Raw genomic sequence first — 22791 nt, 5'->3', positions numbered from 1 at the left:
GGGCCTTTCAGTCTGAAGGCTGGCGCTCTATCCACTGAGCCAAACCGGCTAGGGCTGGGGCCACTATTCTACTAGTAAATGGCAATACCTCCCTCCCTATTGTCTATCCCCCCTCCCCTGCTTTATTTCTCCTTAGCACACCTCGCATTTCTCGTTTATTGACTGCTTGTCTCCTCCCCCCGTTAATTGCAGGAAGGCAGGACTTTTGTTCTGTGCTGTGCTGTGTTCTCAGCACTTGGAGAGGTAACCCCTCGTCCCCTGCCCTGCACAGGGCCCAGATTTAAATCCACCTATTCTTTGGCCTTGGGCAAACGGCCGCCTCTGAGGCACCTTCCTCTGTGAAATGAGATAAGAGAGAGGGAGAGCCTAAACCGGTGTGGCTCAGTGGATAGAGCGTTGGCCTGCGACTGAAGGGTCCCGGGTTCGATTCCGGTCAAGGGCATGCACCTTGGTTGCGGGCACATCCCCAGTAGGGAGTGTACAGGAGGCGGCTGATCGATGTTTCTCTCTCATCGATGTTTCTGGCTCTATCTCCCTTCCTCTCTGTAAAAAAAAATCTATAAAATATATTAAAAACAAGCAAACAAACTCTGTAGATGTGAGAAGTGCTTTGGTGGAATAACTTTCCGTAAATGGGCACGGAGCCTGTCATCCATGCTTCTCTTCCCTCTGCCCGCCCTTCTGGCGAGCAGATACACAGGCTTTTGCTGTCAGGGACCACACCCAACATCCGGGAGCCCGTCGCCAGAGGAGGTGATGGAGCCTGGCTCTGCCACTTCCGGGCTGGGTGGCGCTGGGCAAGTCACCTTGCCCCTCTGAGCCCAGGATTCCTCGTGTGTGACATGGGAGCCGTCCCCCTGGTCCTCACATCATCGCGGTATCCGTTCGAGAGATAGGGCGAGCCTCTTGCAGGGCAATAGCCATCCAAAAGGGTTTGTTGCCCTCGCCGGTGTGGCTCAGTGGGTAGAGTGTCGGCCTTCGGACTGAAGGGTCCTGGGTTCGATTCCGGTCAAGGTCACATGCCAGGGTTGCTGGCTCGATCCCCAGTGGCAGGCGTGCAGGAGACAGCCAATCGGTGATTCTTATCATGGATGTTTCTATCTCTCCCTCCTTTTCCCTTCCTCTCTGAAATCAATAAAAATAAAAATTTTAAGAAAAGGTTTGTTGCCAAAACCGGTGTGGGTCAGTGGATAGAGCGTCTGCCTGCGGACTGAAAGGTCCTGTGTTCAATTCCGGACAAGGGCATGTACCTTGGTTGCAGGCATATCCCTGGTGGAGGGTGTGCAAGAGGCAGCTGATCGATGACGCCTCTTATCGATGTTTCTAACTCTGTCCCTCTCCCTTCCTCTTTGTAAAAAAAATCAATAAAATATATATATTTTTTTAAAGAAAAAAAGAAAAAGTTTGTTGCCTTAACCGGTGTGGCTCAGTGGATAGAGCATCGGCCTGCGGATTGAAGGGTCCTGGGTTCGATTCCGATCAAGGGCATGTACCTGGGTTGCGGGCACATCCCCAGTGGGGGGTGTGCAGGAGGCAGCCGATGGATGTTTCTCTCTCATTGATGTTTCTGACTCTATCCCTCTCCCTTCCTCTCTGAGAAAAATCAATAAAATACATATATATATATATATATATATATATATATATATATTTTTTTTTTTTTTTTTAAAGGGGTTTATTGTGGGAATTTTCTGGTCAGGCTGGCGCTTCTATTTCTCACCTGTGGGAGGAGGGACTCCCAGAGCTGAAAACTCAAGTCTTCAGCAGAAATTCTGGCTTTTCTACCTGGACGGCTTGGGGTGCAGGTGCACAGAGGTTAGCAGCTGGGAAAGAATGTGCCAGAGCAGGCTCTGCCCACAAGGCCGGCCTGCCCACAGGCGTGCAGAATCCTAGATGGAAGAAGGAGACCTTGTGTCAAAGCGATTGTGTGGTTTGGAGAGGTTTCGATTTCGCCTACACCAGTGGTCGGCAAACTCATCAGTCCACAGAGCCAGATATCAACAGTTGAGCTGAAACTGGTTTGCCTCAGTGGATAGAGCATCGGTCTGCGGACTGAAAGATCCGGGTTCGATTCCCGTCAAGGGCATGTACTTTGGTTGCGGGCACATCCCCAGTGGGGGGTGTGCAAGAGGCAGCTGATGGATGTTTCTCTCTCTCATTGATGTTTCTAACTCTCTATCCCCCTCTCTTCCTCTCTGTAAAAAATCAATAAAATATATATTTTTTTAAAAAAAAGGACAATTGAAATTTCTTTGCAGAGCCACATTTTTAAAAAAATACATTTTATTAATTTTTCTTACAGAGAGGAAGGGAGAGGGATAGAGAACTAGAAACGTCGATGAGAGAGCAACATCGACCAGCTGCCTCTTGCACACCCCCTACCGGGGATGTGCCCGAAACCAATGTACATGACCTTGACCGGAATCGAACCTGGGACCTTTCAGTCCGCAGACCGACGCTCTATCCACTGAGCCAAACCGGTTTTGGCCAGAGCCACGTTTTTTAAATGTAAACTTCTCCTAATGCCCCTTCTGCCAAATAGACTCACCCAGGCCGTGGTATTCTGTGGAAGAGCCGCACTCAAGGGGCCAAAGAGCCGCATGTGGCTCGAGAGCCGTGGTTTGCCGACCACAGGCCTACACACCCACGTGGCAGAAACAGGAGGTACAGGTGGGGGGAGTCTTCCTGAGGCCTGTCTCTGAGTTCCCAGTCACACACCCTGTCCCTCTCCCGTGACCGAGGCCCTTCCCCGACGTGTCCGATAGGAACGAAGGGCGGGAAGGTGACCTCTGAGTCACCGCTGTACAGGGACAACTCATCGGTCCGGGCTGCCTGCCACTTCCCGAGCCAATTCAGCAGAGACAGGGTTGAATCCTATGTGAGCGTTTATTCCAGTTCTGCTTGGGGATGGAGGGAGGTCATCTCCCAAAATCAGCTCTGCAACCCCCCCTAAGCCAGCTGCTTATACACCGAGGGGCCAGATGATGATGATCTCTGAACACATAATAGCCTGGCCACTCAGTGTGTGTGTGTGTGTGTGTGTGTGTGTGTGTGTGTGTGTGTATTAGAGGCCCGGAGCATGAATCCGTGCATGGGTGGGATCCAGCCAGCCTGGCCAGGGGGAGGGGACATGGGCAATTGGCTGGCCTGCCTGCTGACCAAACTCCTGGTCGAGGGGACAATTTGCATATTAGCCTTTTATTCTTTTTTTTAATTTAATATATTTTATTGATTTTTTTTTTTTACAGAGAGAAAGAGAGAGGGACAGAGAGTTAGAAACATCGATGAGAGAATCATCGATCAGCTGCCTCTTGCACACCCCCCACGGGGGATGTGCCTGCAACCAAGGTGCATGCCCTTGCCCGGAATCAAACTTGGGACCTTTCAGTCTACAGGCCGATGCTCTATCCACTGAGCCAAACTGGTTTCGGCTAGCCTTTTATTCTATAGGATATACACAGAATGGCCAGATTATTATGCGTTCAGAGGTATCATAACCTGGCCACTCCGTGTATATATACATATGAGAGGTCCAGTGCATGAATTCGTGCATGGGTGGGGTCTGGCCAGCCTGGCCAGGGGGAGGGGACATGGACAGTTGGCCGGCTGCCTGCTGGTCGGACTCCTGGTCAAGGGGACAATTTGCATATTAGCCTTTATTCTATAGGATAGACTCTGAATGGCCAGATTATTATGAGGTCAGAGGTCATCCTCATCTGGCCACTCGGTGTATAGGGTAGAAGGACAAAGATGATTACATGGGGGAGTAGGAATGACAGGCTTGGGGAACTAGACAGTGCCGGCTGGAGTGGGACTCTTATGGTTTGGGCAACAAGGTTGTTCATCTTCCCACGATAATGGGCAGATCTTGAATGGGAATGGATCCCACGTTCTAGTTCTGCCCCTGACACAGCCACGCTGCCACGGCCCAGCCCCGGGCCCCTGGGCAAGTTACTGCACTGAGCAGTGGACGCATCTGCGAGGAGGAGATAAGGCCCCGAAGGGTGGCTGTCCCGGGTGAGAAAGAACATGTGGCCTGCCCTAACCGGTGTGGCTCAGTGGATAGAGCGTCAGCCTGCGGGCTGAAGGGTCCCAGGTTCGATTCCGGTCAAGGGCATGTGCCTTGGTTGCGGGCACATCCCCAGTGGGGGGTGTGTAGGAGGTAGCTGATTGATGTTTCTCTCTCATTGATGTTTCTAGCTCTTTATCCCTCTCCCTTCTTCTCTGAGAAAAAAAATCAACAAAATATATTTAAAAAAACAAAAAAGAACATTGTGGCCTGACCCCTAAGAGACACTCTGCGGTGATGTCATTTGCTTAAAAGCCACAGAAATCGCCCTGGCCTTTGTCACAGTAAGTCTCCGGGCACAGTGAGACCTTTTAATGGTGCCAAGTCTAGCCCTACCCCAGTGTGGTTTGTGGAGAGGGTAGACCTGCGGACTGAAGGGTTCTGGGTTCAATCCTGGTCAAGGGTACATGCCCGGGTTATGGGCTCGATCACCAGTGGGGGGCGTGCAGGAGGCAGCTGATCCATAATTCTCATCATAGATGTTTCTATCTCTCCCTCTCTTTCTCCCTTCCTCTCTGAAATCAATTTTTAAAAAAATGTTTTTAAGTGTTTGTTGCCGTAACTGGCGTGGTTCAGTGGGTAGAGCGTCAGCCTCTGCATGAAGGGCCCTGGGTTCAATTCTGGTTGGGGACACCTGCCGGGGTTGTGGGCTAGATCCCCAGTAGGGGGCGTGCAAGAAGCAGCCGATCCATGATTCTCATCATTGATGTTTCTATCGTTCCCTCTCCCTTCCTCTCTGAAATAAATAAAAATATTTTTTAAAAAATAATAATAAAAAACAAACGGTGTCAAGTTTCATGCTTGTGTGCAAGGATTTAAGGACAGGCGAGCAAACCCTGTGCTCCCGGCTAAAGAGGCCCAGGGTGATGCCCTGCCCTGTGGGAGGGAGGGGGTGCCCTCCGGGGTCAACCGCAATGACCCTTCCTTTTCCACGTGGGACGGGTTGCGCCCACAGGTCAGGGCTCCCCCCGCCGCATGACCCGGGGCGCCAGGTCCCGCAACCTGTTCCCCTGCACCTCTCGAAAGTGTGTACACCAACCCCGCAGCCTGGGGTGCGCCGTGACACCCCGCCCGGAAGTGCTGGGTTTGCCCCGCCCACTCCTGCGCGGGAGGGGGGGTAGGAGGGGGCTTCGCCGGACCAGCCAGCAGCGCCCTCTTCCGGCGGGGTCGACTGCCCAGGCGTAGCCCTCCTTCCGCCCCGACCGCAGGCCACGCCCATATCGTGATCCGCGCCCGAGGCCACGCCCCACGTCAGGCCCCGCCCCTCGTTTGACTTTATCCTCAGGACGGTGCCCCGCCCTGAGGCCACGACCTGCTGCTGACCCCGCCCCGGAGTCTGACTCCGCCCAATCATCAAGCTCCGCCCCTTCGCTGAATCCCACCCGCCCTCCTGCCACGCCCTGTCGCCTAGCCACGCCCTTCCATCCCCTTGGCCCCGCCTATCCCCGCGACAGGCCCCGCCCCGCATCCTGACTCCGCCCAATCGCCATCAAGCTCTGCCCCTTTACTGAGCTCCACCCGCCCTCCGGTCACGCCCTGTCGCCGGGCCACGCCCCTCGGCCGGCCACGCCCCTCCGGGAGCCGGCGCGGCGGGATGCGCCAGGAGCCGGGCGGCCGCGGCGGGAGGCGGCGCCGGTGGCCGGTGGCCGCGCACCATGGGGAACAAGCAGACCATCTTCACGGAGGAGCAGCTGGACAACTACCAGGTGAGCCCGCGCCGCGCCCCTCGCCTCCTGTCGCCGCCGGTCCTCCCCGATCCCCTCGACCCCCCTCAGCCTCTGCCTTCGCCCCCGGCGTGACCTTGGAAGGACGCGATCCCTCGGAGCCTCCAAAGCGGAGCCGAGCGGGGTCCCGCCTGCCGGGGAGGCAGGGACCGCGCCCCGATGGCGGCGGGGAGTCGGGGTGCCTCGCCCTGGCCGGGCGTGGGGATGATGGAGCGAGAAGGCCAGGCAGGTGCCAGCCCGCCAGCGTCTCCGCCCCAAGCCCCACGCCGACCCCTTAGACCTGCCAGGCCCCCTCCCTCGGGGGCTGGGGGTCCCGCCCCACCCGGGGGGCCTCCGCCCGACCTGACTGGGGAGTCACCTGCGTGCCCTGCGCTGAGGGCACGTGACACCTGCAGGGTCTCTGCTCCGTGGGGTTTGACATGTGGGTCCTCTGCTGGGGCGGCCCTGGCCCCTCCTCCCGGAGCCCCAGGGTGAAGAACAGATCTCCCAGCTCCCACCTTCCCCCCCCAAACTCCCCCCCCAGGCCCTGACCAGGAATGGGGGACCCACATCCACGCAGCACCTGCTGTGTCCCAGGCACAGTCCTACCTCCTGAGCTTACCCCTTAGTCACCGTCTCTGGGTGATGATGGGCCCATTTCACAGACCGGTAAACTGAGGCGGAGGAGCCATTCAGGGTGGGGCTCCGGCGGGATGGGAATCACTCTGTGTGTTGGGGGTGGGGGCTGTGTGAGATCCTTCTGGAATGACAGACCTTGCCTCCAGCACGGTGGGGAAAGGGGCCCACCTATGAGCAGGTAGGCCGCGCTGAGGGGTGCAGAGAACCCCGTGGGGGGCGGGGAGGGAGCCCGGGTTCCGGCTCAGGCCGGCCTGGCGTTGGGTTACCCGTTGGAGCCAGTCCCTGGGTTGGCTGGACCCCGCTGAACCCGAGAAATGAGAGCCGTGCAACCGGAGCCTCCGGTGTCCCTCCCTCGGGCTCTCCAGCCGGCCACGGTCCAGCCAGGGGGTCCCCAGGTGACCCCGAGTTGTAGCCACTACCCCCCACCAAGGGGGGGACACTGTGAGGGTTTCTGTCCCCCTCCTGGTCCCCCGGTGCCCGTGATCCCTCAGGTTAAGACTTCTTTCCACATCCAGCTGAGACCCCTCACACCCTAGCTCAGTGGTCGGCAAACTCATGCGTGCACAGAGCCACATATCAATGGTACAATTGACATTTATTTTAAAAGCCAATTTTTAAAAAAATATATTTTATTGATATCTTAGAGAGGAAGGGAGAGAGAGAGAGAGAGAGAGAGAATTAGAAACATCAGTCAGCTGCCTCCTGCACACACCCCACCGGGGATGTGCCTGCAACCAAGGTCCATGCCCTTGACCGGAATCGAACCCGGGACCCTTCAGTCCGCAGACCGATGCTCTATCCACTGAGCGAAACCGGTTTCGGCTGAGAGCCACATTTTTTAAACTTAAACTTCTTCTAATGCCACTTCTTCAACACAGACTCGCCCAGGTGGTGGTATTTTGTGGAAGAGCCACACTCAAGGGGCCAAAGAGCCGCATGTGGCTCCCCAGCCGCGGTTTACCAACCACGGCCCCAGAGCAAGCATGTCAAACTTGCGTATGGGGGGGCCGCTCGCCTCATTTCCTGAGCCCAGGTTAGCCTTTGAGTTTGACATGCTTGCTCCAGAACATGGCTGACCGGGCCGGCGTGGCTCCGTGGCTGAGCCTCGACCTAGGAACCAGGAGGTCACGGTTCGATTCCCGGTCAGGGCACAGGCCCGGGTTGTAGGCTGGATCCCTGGTGGGGGGCGTGCAGGAGGCAGCCGATCCATGATTCTCACTCTCATCATGGATGTCTCTCTTTCTCTCTCTCTCTCTCTCTCTCTCTCTCTCTCTCTCTCTCTCTCTCCCCCCCTCCCTTCATCTCAGAGATCAATAAAAATATATATGTGCTTTTTTTTAATGTATTTTATTGATTTTTTACAGAGAGGAAGAGAGAGGGAGAGAGAGTTAGAAACATCGATGAGAGAGAAACATCCATCAGCTGCCTCCTGCACACCCCCCACTGGGGATGTGCCCACAACCAAGGCACATGCCCTTGACCGGAATTGAACCTGGGACCCTTCAGTCTGCAGGCCGACGCTCCATCCACTGAGCCAAACCGGTTTCAGCAGTAAAATATATTTTTAAAAAATAAAAATAAAAATAAAAAGGAGGGTGCTAAAATAAATGAATGAATGGATGAAAGCTTGCTGGCTGCCTCCCCCAGACCCCAGGCTGCTCCTCCGGGGTTTCACCTCCGCTGTCCGGCCACCACCTGTTCTGTGAAGAACCAAGTCCTGTAACTCAGCCCTTCTGGGCCCCCCCCCCCCCGTTCCCCTCTCCTGGGGATCCCTGCTCGGTGACCCCGGCCAGGGTCTCATCGGGATGAAGGGCTACCTCCTACTTCCTTGTCCGCCCCTCCTGGCGGCCCCTAGGCCTCCCACCCTCTGCCACAACCCCTTCCTTCTCTCACCCACCCCTTCCTACTCCCCCTTCTCTCCCTTCTCTTTCTTTCTTTCTTTCTTTTAAATATATTTTATTGGTTTTAACAGAGAGGAAGAGAGAGGGATAGAGAGTTACAATGGAAACATCGATGAGAGAGAATCATCCATCAGCTGCCTCTTGCACACACACACACACACACACACACACACACACACACACCCACCCGCACTGGGGATGTGCCCGCAACCAAGGCACATGCTCCTGACCGGAATCGAACCCGGGACCCTCCAGTCCGCAGGCAGATGCTCTATCCACTGAGCCACACCGGTTTCAGCATGGATGTGTCTCTCTCCCATCAATGTTTCTCTCTGTCTCTCCCTCTCTTCTCTTCCACTCTCTCTAAAAATCAATGGGAAAATACCCTTGGGGAGGGTTAACAACAAAAAAAAATACTGGATGCCCTGCCCTGCCCAGTGGCCACCAGTTCCTCCCAGTCCCCTTCCCAGTGTGACCTCGTGGATTCCTGTGGTTTCAGCTGCCCCTCACACACCCAGCTGCCCTCACACACCCAGCTGCCCCTCACACACCCAGCTGCCCTCACACACCCAGCTGCCCTCACACACCCAGCTGCCCTCACACACCCAGCTGCCCCTCAGACTCCCAGCTGCCCCTCACACACCCAGCTGCCCCTCACACACCCAGCTGCCCCTCACACACCCAGCTGCCCTCACTCACCCAGCTGCCCCTCACACACCCAGCTGCCCCTCACACACCCAGCTGCCCCTCACACACCCAGCTGCCCCTCACACACCCAGCTGCCCTCACACACCCAGCTGCCCCTCACAAACCCAGCTGCCCCTCACACACCCAGCTGCCCCTCACACACCCAGCTGCCCTCACTCACCCAGCTGCCCCTCACACACCCAGCTGCCCCTCACACACCCAGCTGCCCCTCACACACCCAGCTGCCCCTCAGACTCCCAGCTGCCCTCACACACCCAGCTGCCCTCACACACCCAGCTGCCCTCACACACCCAGCTGCCCCTCACTCACCCAGCTGCCCTCACACACCCAGCTGCCCCTCACACACCCAGCTGCCCTCACACACCCAGCTGCCCTCACTCACCCAGCTGCCCCTCACACACCCAGCTGCCCTCACACACCCAGCTGCCCCTCACACACCCAGCTGCCCCTCACACACCCAGCTGCCCCTCACACACCCAGCTGCCCCTCACTCACCCAGCTGCCCTCACACACCCAACTGCCCTCACACACCCAGCTGCCCTCACACACCCAGCTGCCCCTCAGACTCCCAGCTGCCCCTCACACACCCAGCTGCCCTCACACACCCAGCTGCCCTCACACACCCAGCTGCCCCTCACACACCCAGCTGCCCTCACTCACCCAGCTGCCCCTCACACTCCCAGCTGCCCTCACACACCCAGCTGCCCCTCACACACCCAGCTGCCCTCACACACCCAGCTGCCCTCACACACCCAGCTGCCCTCACTCACCCAGCTGCCCTCACACTCCCAGCTGCCCTCACACACCCAGCTCCCCCAGCTCCCTGCTCAGGGGCTGTGCCATGGGGGTGGCCCCATCCACCGCCAGGTGTGAGCTGGGTCCCAGCCACTGCCCCTCTGATCCCACAGGGCACCCTCTGGCCCCCAGACCCGCAGCACCCCCTCTTGCCCCCCCGTGCCCTCCAGCACAGCCCTGTCCTGCACTGGGGCCCCTGGATGGGGCTGGGGCGTCAGGAGGACCCCGGTGGGCTGGCTGGCCTGACTGTCCGGGCATCCGTGGTGGGGGTGAGGGTGGGGGTGGGGGTGCGGGTGGGGTCCTGGGAGGGGGACCCAGGACTCCGTAATGACCCTGTGTGTTTCCTCGGCAGGACTGCACCTTCTTCAATAAGAAAGACATCCTCAAGTGAGTGTGCCTTCCGCTCACCCCTCGAACCCGGGACCGAGGGGGACAGAGCCCGGGACCCCGCGTGTGTGGGCTGGTGGGTCACCCGGCCTGAGCCCCGAGCCGGGGGAGGGCCTGTCGCCGGCGGAAGCCAAGTGTGGCGTGACCCCCAAAACTTCCCACCCCGGCCCCAGCCCGTGTGGCTCAGCGGGTAGCGCGCCGGCCCGCGGACAGAACGGTCCCGGGTTCCACTCGGTTGTGGGCTCTAAGATCCCCCTTGGCTGTGGGCAGGGGGACTGGGCCTAGGACAGGAGAGAGGAAGGGGTGGGGGGCCTCAGAGCCCCGGGACCAGAAGGTGGCAGGCTGGCGGGAGGCACCCAATGCCAGGACACCCGGCCCTGCAGCCACAGGGGCCCCGGATCACGTCCCCGGAGGCGGCCCGGCCCCCGGCCCCGGCCCCGAGGCTGCGGTGGCCGGCCGGGCCAGGTGGAGGTACAGGGTGCAGGGCAAGGTGGAGGTATGGGGTGGGGGCAGGAGGGAGGGGGTGGGGGGCCAGAGGTCTGGGGCCTTGGGCCAGATCTGAGCCTCAGGTGCTCCTGTGAAGTGGGGACCAGGCCTGGCCAGTGTGGCTCAGTGGCTGAGCGTGGACCTCTGAACCAGGAGGTCACAGTCAGGGCGCAGGCTAAGGCTGCAGGTTCCATCCCCAGTGGGGGGCGGGGGGGTGCAGGAGGCAGCCGGTCTATGGTTCTCACCAGGGATGATGCTCTCCCTCTCCCTTCTCTGAAATCAATAACAATGTATTTTTTAAAAAATACAATAAAATAGGAACCACATCCCCACCCTCAGAGCACGGCTGGGAGGCAGAGAGGCCGGAGCGCTGGGTGTGGCGATAAACAGGCCCCAGTCCCCAAGGCCGCAGACCTGCTCCCAGGGCCACTCAGGGCTGCCACCCCTCCCACCCCTTCCACCCCCTCCCTCCCCTTCCTCCTCCCACTCCTCCCTCCCCCTCCCTCCCCTTCCCTCCCTCCCTCTCCTCCCACCCCCTCCCTCCCCTTCCCTCCCCCTCCCTCCCACCTCCTCTCTCCCCTTCCTCCTCCACTCCTCCCTCCTCTTCCCTCCCCCTCCTCTCCCTTCCTCCCCCTCCCTCCCCTTCCCTCCCTCCCCCTCCTCCTCCCTCCTCTTCCTTCCCCTTCCCTCCCTCCCCCTCCTCCTCCCTCCTCTTCCCTCCCCCTCCCTCCCACCTCCTCCCTCCCCTTCCTCCTCCCACTCCTCCCTCCTCTTCCCTCCCCTCCCCTTCCCCCCTCCCCTCTCCCCCTCCCCACCTCCTCTCTCCCCTTCCCTCCCTCCCCCTCTCCTCCCTCCTCTTCCCTCCCCTTCCCTTCCACCTCCTCCCTCCTCTTCCCTCCCCTTCCCTCCCTCCCCCTCCTCCTCCCTCCTCTTCCCTCCCCTTCCCTCCCACCTCCTCCCTCCTCTTCCCTCCCTCCCCTCCTCCTCCCACCCCCTCCCTCCCCTTCCCTCCCTCCCACCTCCTCCCTCCCCTTTTCTCCCCCTCCCTCCTCTTCCCTCCCTCCCACCTCCTCCCTCCCCTTTTCTCCCCCTCCCTCCTCTTCCCTCCCTCCCCCTCCTCCCTCCTCTTCCCTCCCCCTCCCTTCCACCTCCTCCCTCCCCTTCCTCCTCCCACTCCTCCCTCCTCTTCCCTCCCCTTCCCTCCCTCCCCTCCTCCTCCCACCCCCTCCCTCCCATTCCCTCCCTCCCCTCCTTCTCCCACCCCCTCCCTCCCCTTCCCTCCTCCTCCCTCCCTCCCCTTCTCCTCCCTCCTCTTCCCTCCCCTTCCCTCCCTCCCCCTCCTCCTCCCACCTCCTCCCTCCCATTCCCCCCTCCCCTCCTTCTCCCTCCCCCTCCCTCCCCTTCCCTCCCCCTCCCTCCCTCCCCTTCTCCTCCCACTCCTCCCTCGTCTTCCCTCCCCCTCCCTCCCTCTCCCTCCTCTTCCTCCCCCTCCCTCCTCTTCCCTCCCCCTCCCTTCCACCCCCTCCCTCCCCCTCCTCCTCCTACCACCTCCCTCCCCTTCCCTCCCCCTCCCTCCCACCCCCTCCCTCCACCTCCACCCTCTCCTACCCTCTCCCACCTCCCACCCCCACCCCCTCCCTCCCCCTCCCTCCCCCTGAGGGGTGTGAGCGTGCTGAGCGCTGAGCCCTGAGCGGAGCGGAGGAAAGCTGAGCTGCGGGTTTGCTCTGCAGCCTGGGGCCGGCTCAGTGATCCTGGTCCGGCTCAGATAACCATTGGGCATCGCCCCCCCCCGCCCCCCCCCCCAGCTGGATCTGGTGGCCCCTGGCCACAGCCCTTCCTCCCCGACGGACCCCGTGCGGGCAGCCCCCCCAGCCACCTGTGTTCCCACCCCCCCACCAGCCGCACACACAGCCCGCCCGCAGCAGCCCGGGTCTCCGCCTGCGCGTGGCTCTGTCGTCGCTTATGTTTTCCCAAAAGTCTGTTCAATAAAAACTTACCTTTTTTTATTTTTTATTTTTTTTTAAATATATTTTATTGATTTTGTACAGAGAGGAAGGGAGAGAGATAGAGAGCTAGAAACATCGATGAGAGAGAGTCATCGACCAGCTGCCTCTTGCACACCCCCTACTGGGGATATGCCCGCAACCAAGGTACATGCCCTTGACCGGAATCGAACCCGGGACCCTTCAGTCCCCAAGCCGACGCTCTATCCATTGAGCCAAACCGGTCCCGGCAAAACTTACCTTTTTTTAAAAATATATATATTTTATTGATTTTGTACAGAGAGGAAGGGAGAGGGATAGTTAGAAACATCGATGAGAGAGTCATCGATCAGCTGCCTCCTGCACACCCCCTACCAGGGATGTGCCCGCAACCAAGGGACATGCCCTTGACCGGAATCGAACCCGGGACCCTTCAGTCTGCAGGCCAATACTCTATCCACTGAGCCAAACTGGTTTTGGCAAAAAAACTTACCTTTTATTTATTTTTATTTTTTAATGTATTTTATTGATTTTTTTTTTTTTTTATAGAGAGGAATAGAAAGTTAGAAACATCAATGAGAGAGAAACATCGATCAGCTGCCTCCTGCACGCCCCCCACTGGGGGTGTGCCTGCCACTGAGGCACATGCCCTTGACCGGAATTGAACCCGGGACCTTTCAGTCCACAGGCCGACGCTCTATCCACTGAGCCAAACCGGTTTAGGCAAAACTTACCTTTTATTGTCGAAAGTATCACAGGTGTCACACACACACACACACACACACACACACACACACACCCCTTTTTTTTCAGATCCTCCCCTGAGGACATGTTCCCATTGATTCTTAGAGAGAGTGGGAGGGAGAAGCGGGGAGAGACAGATAGAAACATCGACGTGGGACAGACCCACCGCTGGGCCGCCTCCTGCACGCGCCCGACAGGGTTCCGGGCCAGGGAGGAGCCTGCCACCGAGGGATGTGCCCTTGACCCAGAGCCGAACCCGGGACCCTTCCGTCCGCAGGCCGGCGCTCTAACCACTTGGCCACACCGGCCGGGCTGGAGGGATAGACTCTGAAAGCTTCTGAGTTTCTATTGCGAAACCACCCAGGGCCCTCGCCGGGGCCGGGGCCTGGGGCCTGGGTCCGTCCCCCCCACCCTGCGGCGCCTCCTCTCTCTTCTCCCCGTCTCCCTGCCAGGCTGCACGCCGTTTCTACGAGCTGGCCCCAACCTGGTGCCCATGGACTACAGGAAGAGCCCCATCGTCCACGTGCCCATGAGCCTCATCATCCAGATGCCGGAGCTGCGGGTAGGGAGGGTCGCTGTCTGGGGGGGCAGGGGGAGTGTGGAGGGGGGCAGGGGGAGTGTGGGGGGGGCAGGCGGGCAGGGGGGACAGGGTAGGGAGGGGGGCAGGGGGAGTGTGGGGGGGGGCAGGCGGGCAGGGGGGACAGGGTAGGGAGGGGGCAGGGGGAGTGTGGAGGGGGGCAGGGGGAGTGTGGGGGGGGCAGGCGGGCAGGGGGGACAGGGTAGGGAGGGGGGCAGGGGAGTGTGGAGGGGGCAGGCGGGCAGGGGGACAGGGTAGGGAGGGGCGCGGCCGGGGGGGGCAGGGGGAGTGGGGGGGGCAGGCGGGCAGGGGGACAGGGTAGGGAGGGGCCGCTGCCTCAGGAGAGGCAGGGGGAGCATCAGAGGGGCGGAACAGCAGGAAGGGGGGGACAGGCGGGCTGAGCACAGGGTCCCGGCTTCGATTCCGGTCCAGGGCACGTGCCCTGGTTGGGGCTGGTGTGCTGGAGGCAGCCCATCGCTGTGTCTCTCTCCCATCGATGTTTCTCTCCGTCTCTCCCTCTCCCTTCCACGCTCTCTAAACATCAATCCTGGGGGAGGATTACAAAATAAAATAAAATGAAAATAAAACGCAGCCGAAACCGGCTTGGCTCAGCGGATACAGCGTCGGCCCTCGGACTGCAAGGTCCCAGGTTCCATTCCGGTCAAGGGCATGTGCCTTGGTGGCGGGCACATCCCAGGTAGGAGGTGTGCAAGAGGCAGCTGATCGATGACTCTCTCTCATCGATGTTTCTAACTCTCTATCCTTCTCTCTTCCTCTCTGTAAACAATAAAATATATTTAAAATAAATGAAATAAAATGCAGGCAGGCAGGGGGGACAGGGTAGGTGAGGGGGGCCGCTGCCTGGGGTGGGGCAAGGGAGCATGGGGGGACAGGACAGCAGGAAGGGGGTCCGGGGGGCTGGGCACAGGGACCCTGCCCCTCGGGGGGCTCCACGGTCGCCTCCCTGTGCCTCAGTTTCCTTCCTGCCTGTGAGGCAGCGAGCCCCGTGTGGGGCTCGGAGGGCAGCTCGGGGCCACACTCACCCACTCGTCTGTGTTCCCTGGCAGGTCGGCCATGCTTCCCAGCCCTCACGTCTGTGTTTCCTTTCATTTTTATTTTATTTTTAAATATATTTTACTGACATTTTGCAGAGAGGAAGAGATAGGGATAGAGAGTTAGAAACATCGATGAGAGGGAAACATCCATCAGCTGCCTCCTGCACACCTCCCACCGGGGATGTGCCCGCAACCAAGGCACATGCCCTTGACCGGAATCGAACCCGGGACCCTTCCGTCTGCAGACCGATGCTCTATTCACTGAGCCACACCGGCTTCGGCCACCTCCAGGTTTTTCCTGGCAAGGAACCACCTGGGTGGGGACCGATCGTGTGAAAATGCCAGAACGGGGCGTGGTTTTTGTTTGTTTCTTTTTGTTCATCCTTATCCGAGGGTGTGATTTTTTCCCATCGATTTTTAGAGACTCCAGAAGGAAGGGTGAGAGGCAGAGAGACGGACAGACACAGACACACACACACACACACACACTAATCAGTTGCCTCCTGCACGTACCTCAACAGGAGTGGGAGATCAAGCTGGCAGCCCAGGTACACGCCCTCAGGTCTGAGGGCCAGCGTTCTAACCACTGAGCAACCTGGTCAGGGCCAAGGTTGTGTTTCTCCTAACAAGTGCCCCGGGCGGGGCTGATCCCTCCAGGCCTCAGACCACGTCTGCGTCTGACATAAAAGTGTCACCCAGCCCCGGCCGGTGTGGCCCCGTGGATAGAGCGTCGGTCTGCGGACTGAAGGTGTCCCGGGTTCGATTCCTGTCAAAGGCATGGACCTTGGTTGCGGGCACATGCCCAGTGGGGGGTGTGTGCAGGAGGCAACTGATGGATGTTTCTCTCTCATCGATGTTTCTCACTCTCTTTCTTTTTTTTTTTTTTCTTTTTTTTTTTTTTTTTTTTTTTAAATTTTTTTATTTTATTGTTTTGTACCGAGAGGAAGGGAGAGAGATAGAGAGTTAGAAACATCGATGAGAGAGTCATCGATCAGCCGCCTCCTGCACACCCCCCACCGGGGACATGCCCGCAACCAAGGCACATGCCCTTGACCGGAATCGAACCCAGGACCTTTCAGTCCCCAAGCCGACGCTCTATCCATTGAGCCAAACCGGTCCCGGCTGTTCTCACTCTCTTTCCCTCTCCTTTCCTCGACCAGGAGTCCGACCAGCAGGCAGGCCGGCCAATCGCCCATGTCCCCTCCCCCTGGCCAGGCTGGCTGGCCCCCACCCATGCACGAATTCATGCACCGGGCCTCTAATATATATATATATATATATATATACATACATACACCGAGTGGCCAGATTATTATGTGTTCAGGAATCATAATCATCCGGCCACTCCGTGTCTATTCTATAGAATAAAAGGCTCATATGCAAATGGTCTCCTCAACCAGGAGTCCGACCAGCAGGCAGGCCGGCCAACCGCCCACGTCCCCTCCCCCTGGCCAGGCTGGCCGGACCCCACCATGCACCAATGCATGCACCGGGCCTCTAACACACACACACACACACACACACACTGAGTGGCCAGATGATTATGCATTCACAGATCATCATCATCATCCGGCCACTCCGTGTCTGTCCTATAGAATAAAAGGCTAATATGCAAACCGTCCCCTTGACCAGGAGTTCGACCAGCAGGCAGGCCGGCCAACCGCCCCTGTCCCCTCCCCCTGGCCAGGCTGGCCGGACCCCACCCATGCACGAATGCATGCACCGGGCCTCTATACACACACACACACACACACACACACACACACACACACACTGAGTGGCCAGATGATTATGCATTCACAGATCGTCATCATCATCCGGCCACTCCGTGTGTGTATACATTTTATTGATGTCAGAGAGGAAGGAAGAGCGAGAGAGAGAGAGACATCCATGCGGAGAGAGAGTCACGGATGGGCTGTCTCCTGCACGCCTCATGCCGGAGCGAGGTCAGGGCGGTGGGGGGGCCTCGGGGGGCCTGGCCGCCTCCGGGCTGTGAGCTGTCTGTCCGGCCTGGCTCCTCCCCGGTGACCCCCCCCCCTTCCCGGGTCCCCCCAGGAGAACCCCTTCAAGGAGCGCATTGTGGAGTCCTTCTCGGAGGACGGCGAGGGCAACCTCACCTTCGACGACTTCGTGGACATGTTCTCCGCGCTCTGCGAGTCTGCGCCCCGCGACCTCAAGGGCCAGCTACGCCTTCAAGATCTACGGTGAGGCGAGACCCGGGTGGCTCAGTGGGTAGAGCGTCCGGCCTGCGGACTGAAAGGTCCTGGGTTCGATTCCGGTCAAGGGCATGTACATTGGTTGCGGGCACATCCCCAGCGGGGGGCGTGCAAGAGGCAGCTGATCGATGATTCTCTCTCATCGATGTTTCTAACTCTCTATCCCTCTCCCTTCCTCTCTGTAGAAAATCAGTAAAATATATTTTTTTAAAAAAGATCTACGGTGAGGCCGAAACCCGGTTGGCTCAGTGGATAGAGCGTCGGCTTGGGGACTGAAAGGTCCCGGGTTCGATTTCGGTCAAGGGCATGGATCTCGGTTGCGGGCACATCCCCAGCGGGGGGCGTGCAAGAGGCAACTGATCGATGACTCTCTCATCGATGTTTCTAACTCTCTATCCCTCTCCCTTCCTCTCTAAAAATCAATAAAATATCTAAAATAAAATAAAAAAAGATCTACAGTGAGGAGCGGGGGAGTGAGGGGCGGGGGGGGGCCCTGCTGCCAGGGTGAGGCCATCCCAGCCCTCCGTCCCGTCCCCACCGGCCACCAGGGGCCGCTGTGCACGCCGTGCTGACCTCAGACGGGGACGCTGAGGCCAAGGCCCACAGACACCCTGTCCCCCGGCCCCCGTTTATTGTTACATTGATGTCCGAGAGGAAGGGAGAGGGAGAGAGGAACATCCACGATGAGAGAGAATCCCGGACCGGCTGCCTCCTGCACGCCCCACACTGTGGATGGAGCCGCAGCCCGGGCCTGTGCTCTGACCGGGAATCGAACCCTGGGACCTCCTGGTTCACAGGACGACGCTCAATCACGGAGCCATGCCGTCTGAGCACCCGCCCACCTGCACCCCGTCCCCCTCCCCTGTGCCCCTCACTCTCTCTCCCCCCCACACACACAGACTTCAACACCGACAACTTCATCTGCAAGGAGGACCTGGAGATGACGCTGGCGCGGCTCACCAAGTCGGAGCTGGAGGAGGACGAGGTGGTGCTGGTGTGCGACAAGGTCATCGAGGAGGCCGACCTGGACGGCGACGGCAAGCTGGGCTTCTCCGACTTCGAGGACATGATCGCCAAGGCGCCCGACTTCCTCAGGTGCCGCCCGTAACCCGGCCAGTGCGGCTCAGTGGGTAGAGCATCGCCCATGCCTTTCCATCCAGCCCAGGCCCCTCCCCTCAGCCCAGGCCCCTCCCCCCCAGCCCAGGCCCCTCCCCCTCAGCCCATGCCCCTCCCCCTCGGCCCAGGCCTCTCCCCCCAACCCTGGCCTCCCCGCCAGCCCATGCCCCTCCTCCCCATCCCAGGCCTCTCCCCCCGGCCCATGCCCCTCCCCCCAGCTCAGGCCCCTCCCCCCCGCCCAGGCCCCTCCCCCCAGCCCTGGCCTATCCCACCCCGCCCATGCCCTTCCCTCCCAGCCCAGCCCTCCCCCCCAGCCCAGGCCTCTCCCCCCGGCCCATGCCCCTCCCCCCGCCCAGGACCCTCCCCCTCAGCCCGGCCTCTCCTCTCCCACCCCCCCCCCGCCCATGCCCCTATCCCCCCAGCCCAGGCCCCACCCCCGCCCAGGCCTCTTCCCCCCCAAGCCCAGGCCCCTCCCCCCAGCCCTGGCCTATCCCCCCCATGCCCTTCCCTCCCAGCCCAAGCCCCTCCCCCTCAGCCCCGGCCTCTCCCCCCCCCCCCGCCCAGGCCCCTCCCCCCGCCCAGGCCCCTCCCCCATCCCAGGCCCCTCCCCCCCAGCCCAGGCCCCTCCCCTCCAGCCCTGGCCCCTCCCCCAGCCCAGGCCCCTCCCCCAGCCCTGGCCCCTCCCCCCAGGACCAGGCCCCTCCCCCAGACCAGGCCCCTCCCCCAGCCCTGGCCCCTCCCCCAGCCCAAGCCCCACCCCCAGCCCAGCCCCTCCCCCCCAGCCCAGGCCCCTCCCCTCCAGCCCTGGCCCCTCCCCCAGCCCAGGCCCCTCCCCCAGCCCTGGCCCCTCCCCCCAGCCCAGGCCCCTCCCCTCCAGCCCTGGCCCTCCCCCCCAGCCCAGGCCCCTCCCCCAGCCCTGGCCCCTCCCCCAGCCCAGGCCCCTCCCCTCCAGTCCAGGCCCCTCCCCTCCAGCCCAGGCCCCTCCCCCAGCCCAGGCCCCTCCCCCCGCCCAAGCCCCTCCCCCAGCCCAGGCCCCTCCCCCCCAGCCCAGGCCCCTCCCCTCCAGCCCTGGCCCCTCCCCCAGCCCAGGCCCCTCCCCCAGCCCTGGCCCCTCCCCTCCAGCCCAGGCCTCACCCTCTCCCGCCCTTGTCTCTCTCTCTCCAGCACCTTCCACGTCCGGATCTAAGGGACACGGCCGAGGTCCGGGCCCGATGCCCGCCGCCGTCCGCCTCTGCTGTCCGCACGGCTCTGACCCACGGGCGCGCCCTGGGCCCTTTCAGCAAAAAAACCCTCCTCCACGGGCAGTGCAGGGGGGAGGAGCCGGTCGCCAGCCCTGGGGTCCGGCCCGGCCCGGCCCCAGGGCGCCCCTCACAGGCCCTCCCTCTGCCCCAGCCGCCCCTGTGCCCGGTCCCCCTCACAGCGCCCCCACCCCACCCCCTGGCTGCCCGGGGCACAGGATTTTTTTTTTAATCTATTTTCATTCATTTCAGAACTGAAGGGGGAGGAAGAGGAGAGAGAGACATCGATGGTGGGAAAGGATCACGGATCGGCTGCCTCCTGCACGCCCCCTCCCCCCCCCCCCCCCCGTCCCCCTGCTGGGGATGGAGCCCGCAAACCCGGGCCTGTGCCCTGACCGGGAATCGAACCCTGACCTCCCAGTTCCTAGGTCGGTGCTCAGCCCCCGAGCCACGCCGGCTGGGCAGCCGGGCGAAGATGAAGTTTTCACAAACTATGCAATCTTTCCGCCCCGCCCGGTCTTCCCGCCTCCCTGCCCTTCCCGTGTGCAGCCGTGTGCGGCCGTGTGTGGCCGTGTGTGGCCGTGTGCGGCCGTGTGTGGCCATGTGCAGCCGTGTGCAGCCGTGTGCAGCCGTGTGAGCGTGGGCCCAGGGCCCCGTCCCGGGTCCTCACGGGCTGCGCCCCCACACGCCTGGGAACTGAGAGTAAAAGGCCGTCCCGTCCCCGCCGTCTGGTCTGTCTGTGCGTCGCCTCCCTCCGCACCCTCCGTCGGCCCCTCCCCCTCCCGCCTCAGTGGGTTCGGCGCCTGGGTCAGCGGAAGGGGGGGGCACCGTGTCCCGTCCCCTTTTCCCTCCCCCCCCTGCCCCCCGTTTCCGGGGGAGCCCCACGCGGGCGCTCGCCCGATGAGGATCGTGTCCCGTCCGTCTCCTTCCTGACGACCGTGGTTCCCGTGGACACGGACCGGCTCCCCGTGGGCCCGGCGCCGGCTCCCCGTGGACACGGACCCGGCTCCCCGGGGCCGGGCCCCCAGCCCTGCTCAGCCCCGACAGCTCCCACTTCTGTATTTAAACACCAGAGGCCCGGTGCACGGAATTCCTTCAGCCCAGCCCGCACCCTCTCCAGCCTGGGACCCTGGGGCGGATCGGGCCTAAACGGGCAGTCAGTTGGACGTCCCTCTCACAATCCAGGACTGCTGGCTCCTAACTGTTTGCCTGATTGCCCCTAATCGCTTCTGCCTGACAGCCTGATTGCCCCCTAACCACCCCCCTACCAGCCTGATTGCCCCTAACCGCTCCCCTGACAGCCTGATTGATGCTAACTGTTCCCCTGCCAGCCTGGTTACCCCTAACTGCCCTCCACTGCCAACCTGGTCGCCCCTAACTGCCCTTCCCTGTAGGCCTGGTCCCCCCCCCCCCAACTGCCCTCCCCTGCCGGCCTGGTCGCCCCAACTGCCCTCCCCTGCAGGCCCGATCACCCCCAACTGCCCTCCCCTGCCGGCCTGGTCATCCTCAACTGCCCTTCCTTGCTGGCCTGGTCGCCCCCAACTGCCCTCTCCTATCGGCCTGATTGCCCCCAACTGCCCTCCCCTGCAGGCCTGATCATCCCCAACTGCCCTCCCCTTTAGGCTATCTTGTATCCACATGGGGGTGGCCATCTTGTGTGCTGGAGTGATGGTTAATTTTCATATTACCTCTTTATTATATAGGATATTTATTATTGATTTCAGAGAGGAAGGGAAGAGAGAGAGAGAGAGAGTCACATCGCTGGGTTGCCTCCTGCACATGCCCCAACCAGGTACATGCAACCCAGGTACATGCCCTTGACCGGGATTGAACCTGGGACCCTTTGGTGTGTAGGCCGACGCTTTACCTACTGAACCATACCAGCCAGGGCTGGTCTCTCTCCAGACAGGTGGGCGGCCCTGGGAGAAGAGGTCATAGCTGGGAGCTGCAGGCACCTGACAGGTCCCTCCCTGGGTGTGTCTCTGAGCGTGGCTCCCTCACAGGCTGGGCAGAGTCTGGTCCGGGGTCCGGGAGATCCAGAGCTGGGGGTGGGGTGGTCTCAGGGTCTGGGCTTCTTGTCCGCAAAGAAGAGCCGCCGGACCCTCATCGGTGTGGCTCAGTGGATAGAGCCTCAGCCTGCGGACTGAAGGGTCCCGGGTTCGATTCTGGTCAAGGGCATGTACGTTGGTTGCAGGCACATCCCTGGTTGGGGGTGTGCAAGAGGCAGCTCGTCGATGTTTCTCTCTCATCAACGTTTCTAGCTCTCTATCCCTCTCCCTCTCTGTAAAAAATCAATAAAATATATTTAAAATATATATATACTTTTATTGATTTCAGAGAGGATGGGAGAAGAAATGTCCACGATGAGAGAGAATCACGAATCGGCTGCCTCCTGCACGCCCCCTACTGGGAGGTCGAGCCCGCAACCCGGGCCTGTGCCCTGACCGGGAATCGAACCCTGACCTCCTGGATCCTATGTGAGGCTCAACCACGGAGCCACGCTGGCCAAGCAAGCTGTTGTCATTTTTCTTTCTTTTTTTTTTTTTTTTTATAATTTAAGGCAGTAGTCGGCAAACTGCGCCTCATGAGCCACATGCGGCTTGGGAGCCGCAGTTTGCCGACCACGGCTCTAAGGTAAAGAGGTCAGTGCCCCTGACCAAATAGTCAGATAGAGCATCTATGCACCTTGAGTGGCCAGATGATGGTGATCTCTGAATGGATAATAATGTGGCCACTCATTGTGTGTGTGTGTGTGTGTGTGTGTGTGTGTGTGTGTGTGTGTGTTAGAGGCCCGGTGCATGAATCCGTGCATGGGTGGGGTCCGGCCAGCCTGGCCAGGGGGAGGGGACATTGGCAGTTGGCCGGCCTGCCTGCTGGTCGAACTCCTGGTCAAGGGGACCATGTGCATATTAGCCTTTTATTCTATAGGACAGACATGGAGTGGCCAGATTATTATGAGTCCAGAGATCATCATCATCTGGCCACTCAGCGTATATACCCTGTTTCCCTGAAAATAAGACCTACTTACAGGTTTCCTTCTGAGTGAAATATAAGGCTCCCGCCAGGCTCTGTCTCAGAATGCTGTTCCTAAACATGAGAGATTTGGCCCACTGATTCTGAAAGAAATGGAGTCACAGGAAATTTACTAGGAAATTCAGGAATTGGATTGTTAGGA

At 60.3% G+C, this 22791-nt stretch overlaps 1 protein-coding gene across 1 annotated transcript; it reads left to right on the top strand.

Annotated features, from left to right (window-relative positions):
• Nucleotides 1-5605: 5605 nt before the first annotated feature.
• Nucleotides 5606-20338, top strand: CIB2 (calcium and integrin binding family member 2). Its single transcript, XM_084869342.1, is given in 8 exon segments — nucleotides 5606-5775; nucleotides 10168-10202; nucleotides 13867-13875; nucleotides 13877-13976; nucleotides 17102-17224; nucleotides 17226-17250; nucleotides 18162-18357; nucleotides 19543-20338. Coding segments are annotated over 8 exon segments (561 nt in total). The 5' UTR covers nucleotides 5606-5724; the 3' UTR covers nucleotides 19565-20338.
• Nucleotides 20339-22791: the final 2453 nt, after the last annotated feature.

The sequence above is a fragment of the Pipistrellus hanaki genome (assembly GCF_964339955.1).
Source record: "Pipistrellus hanaki genome assembly, chromosome: 21".
In the NCBI taxonomy this organism is placed as follows: Eukaryota; Metazoa; Chordata; class Mammalia; order Chiroptera; family Vespertilionidae; genus Pipistrellus; species Pipistrellus hanaki.
This window is presented reverse-complemented; position numbering and strand designations above follow the sequence as displayed.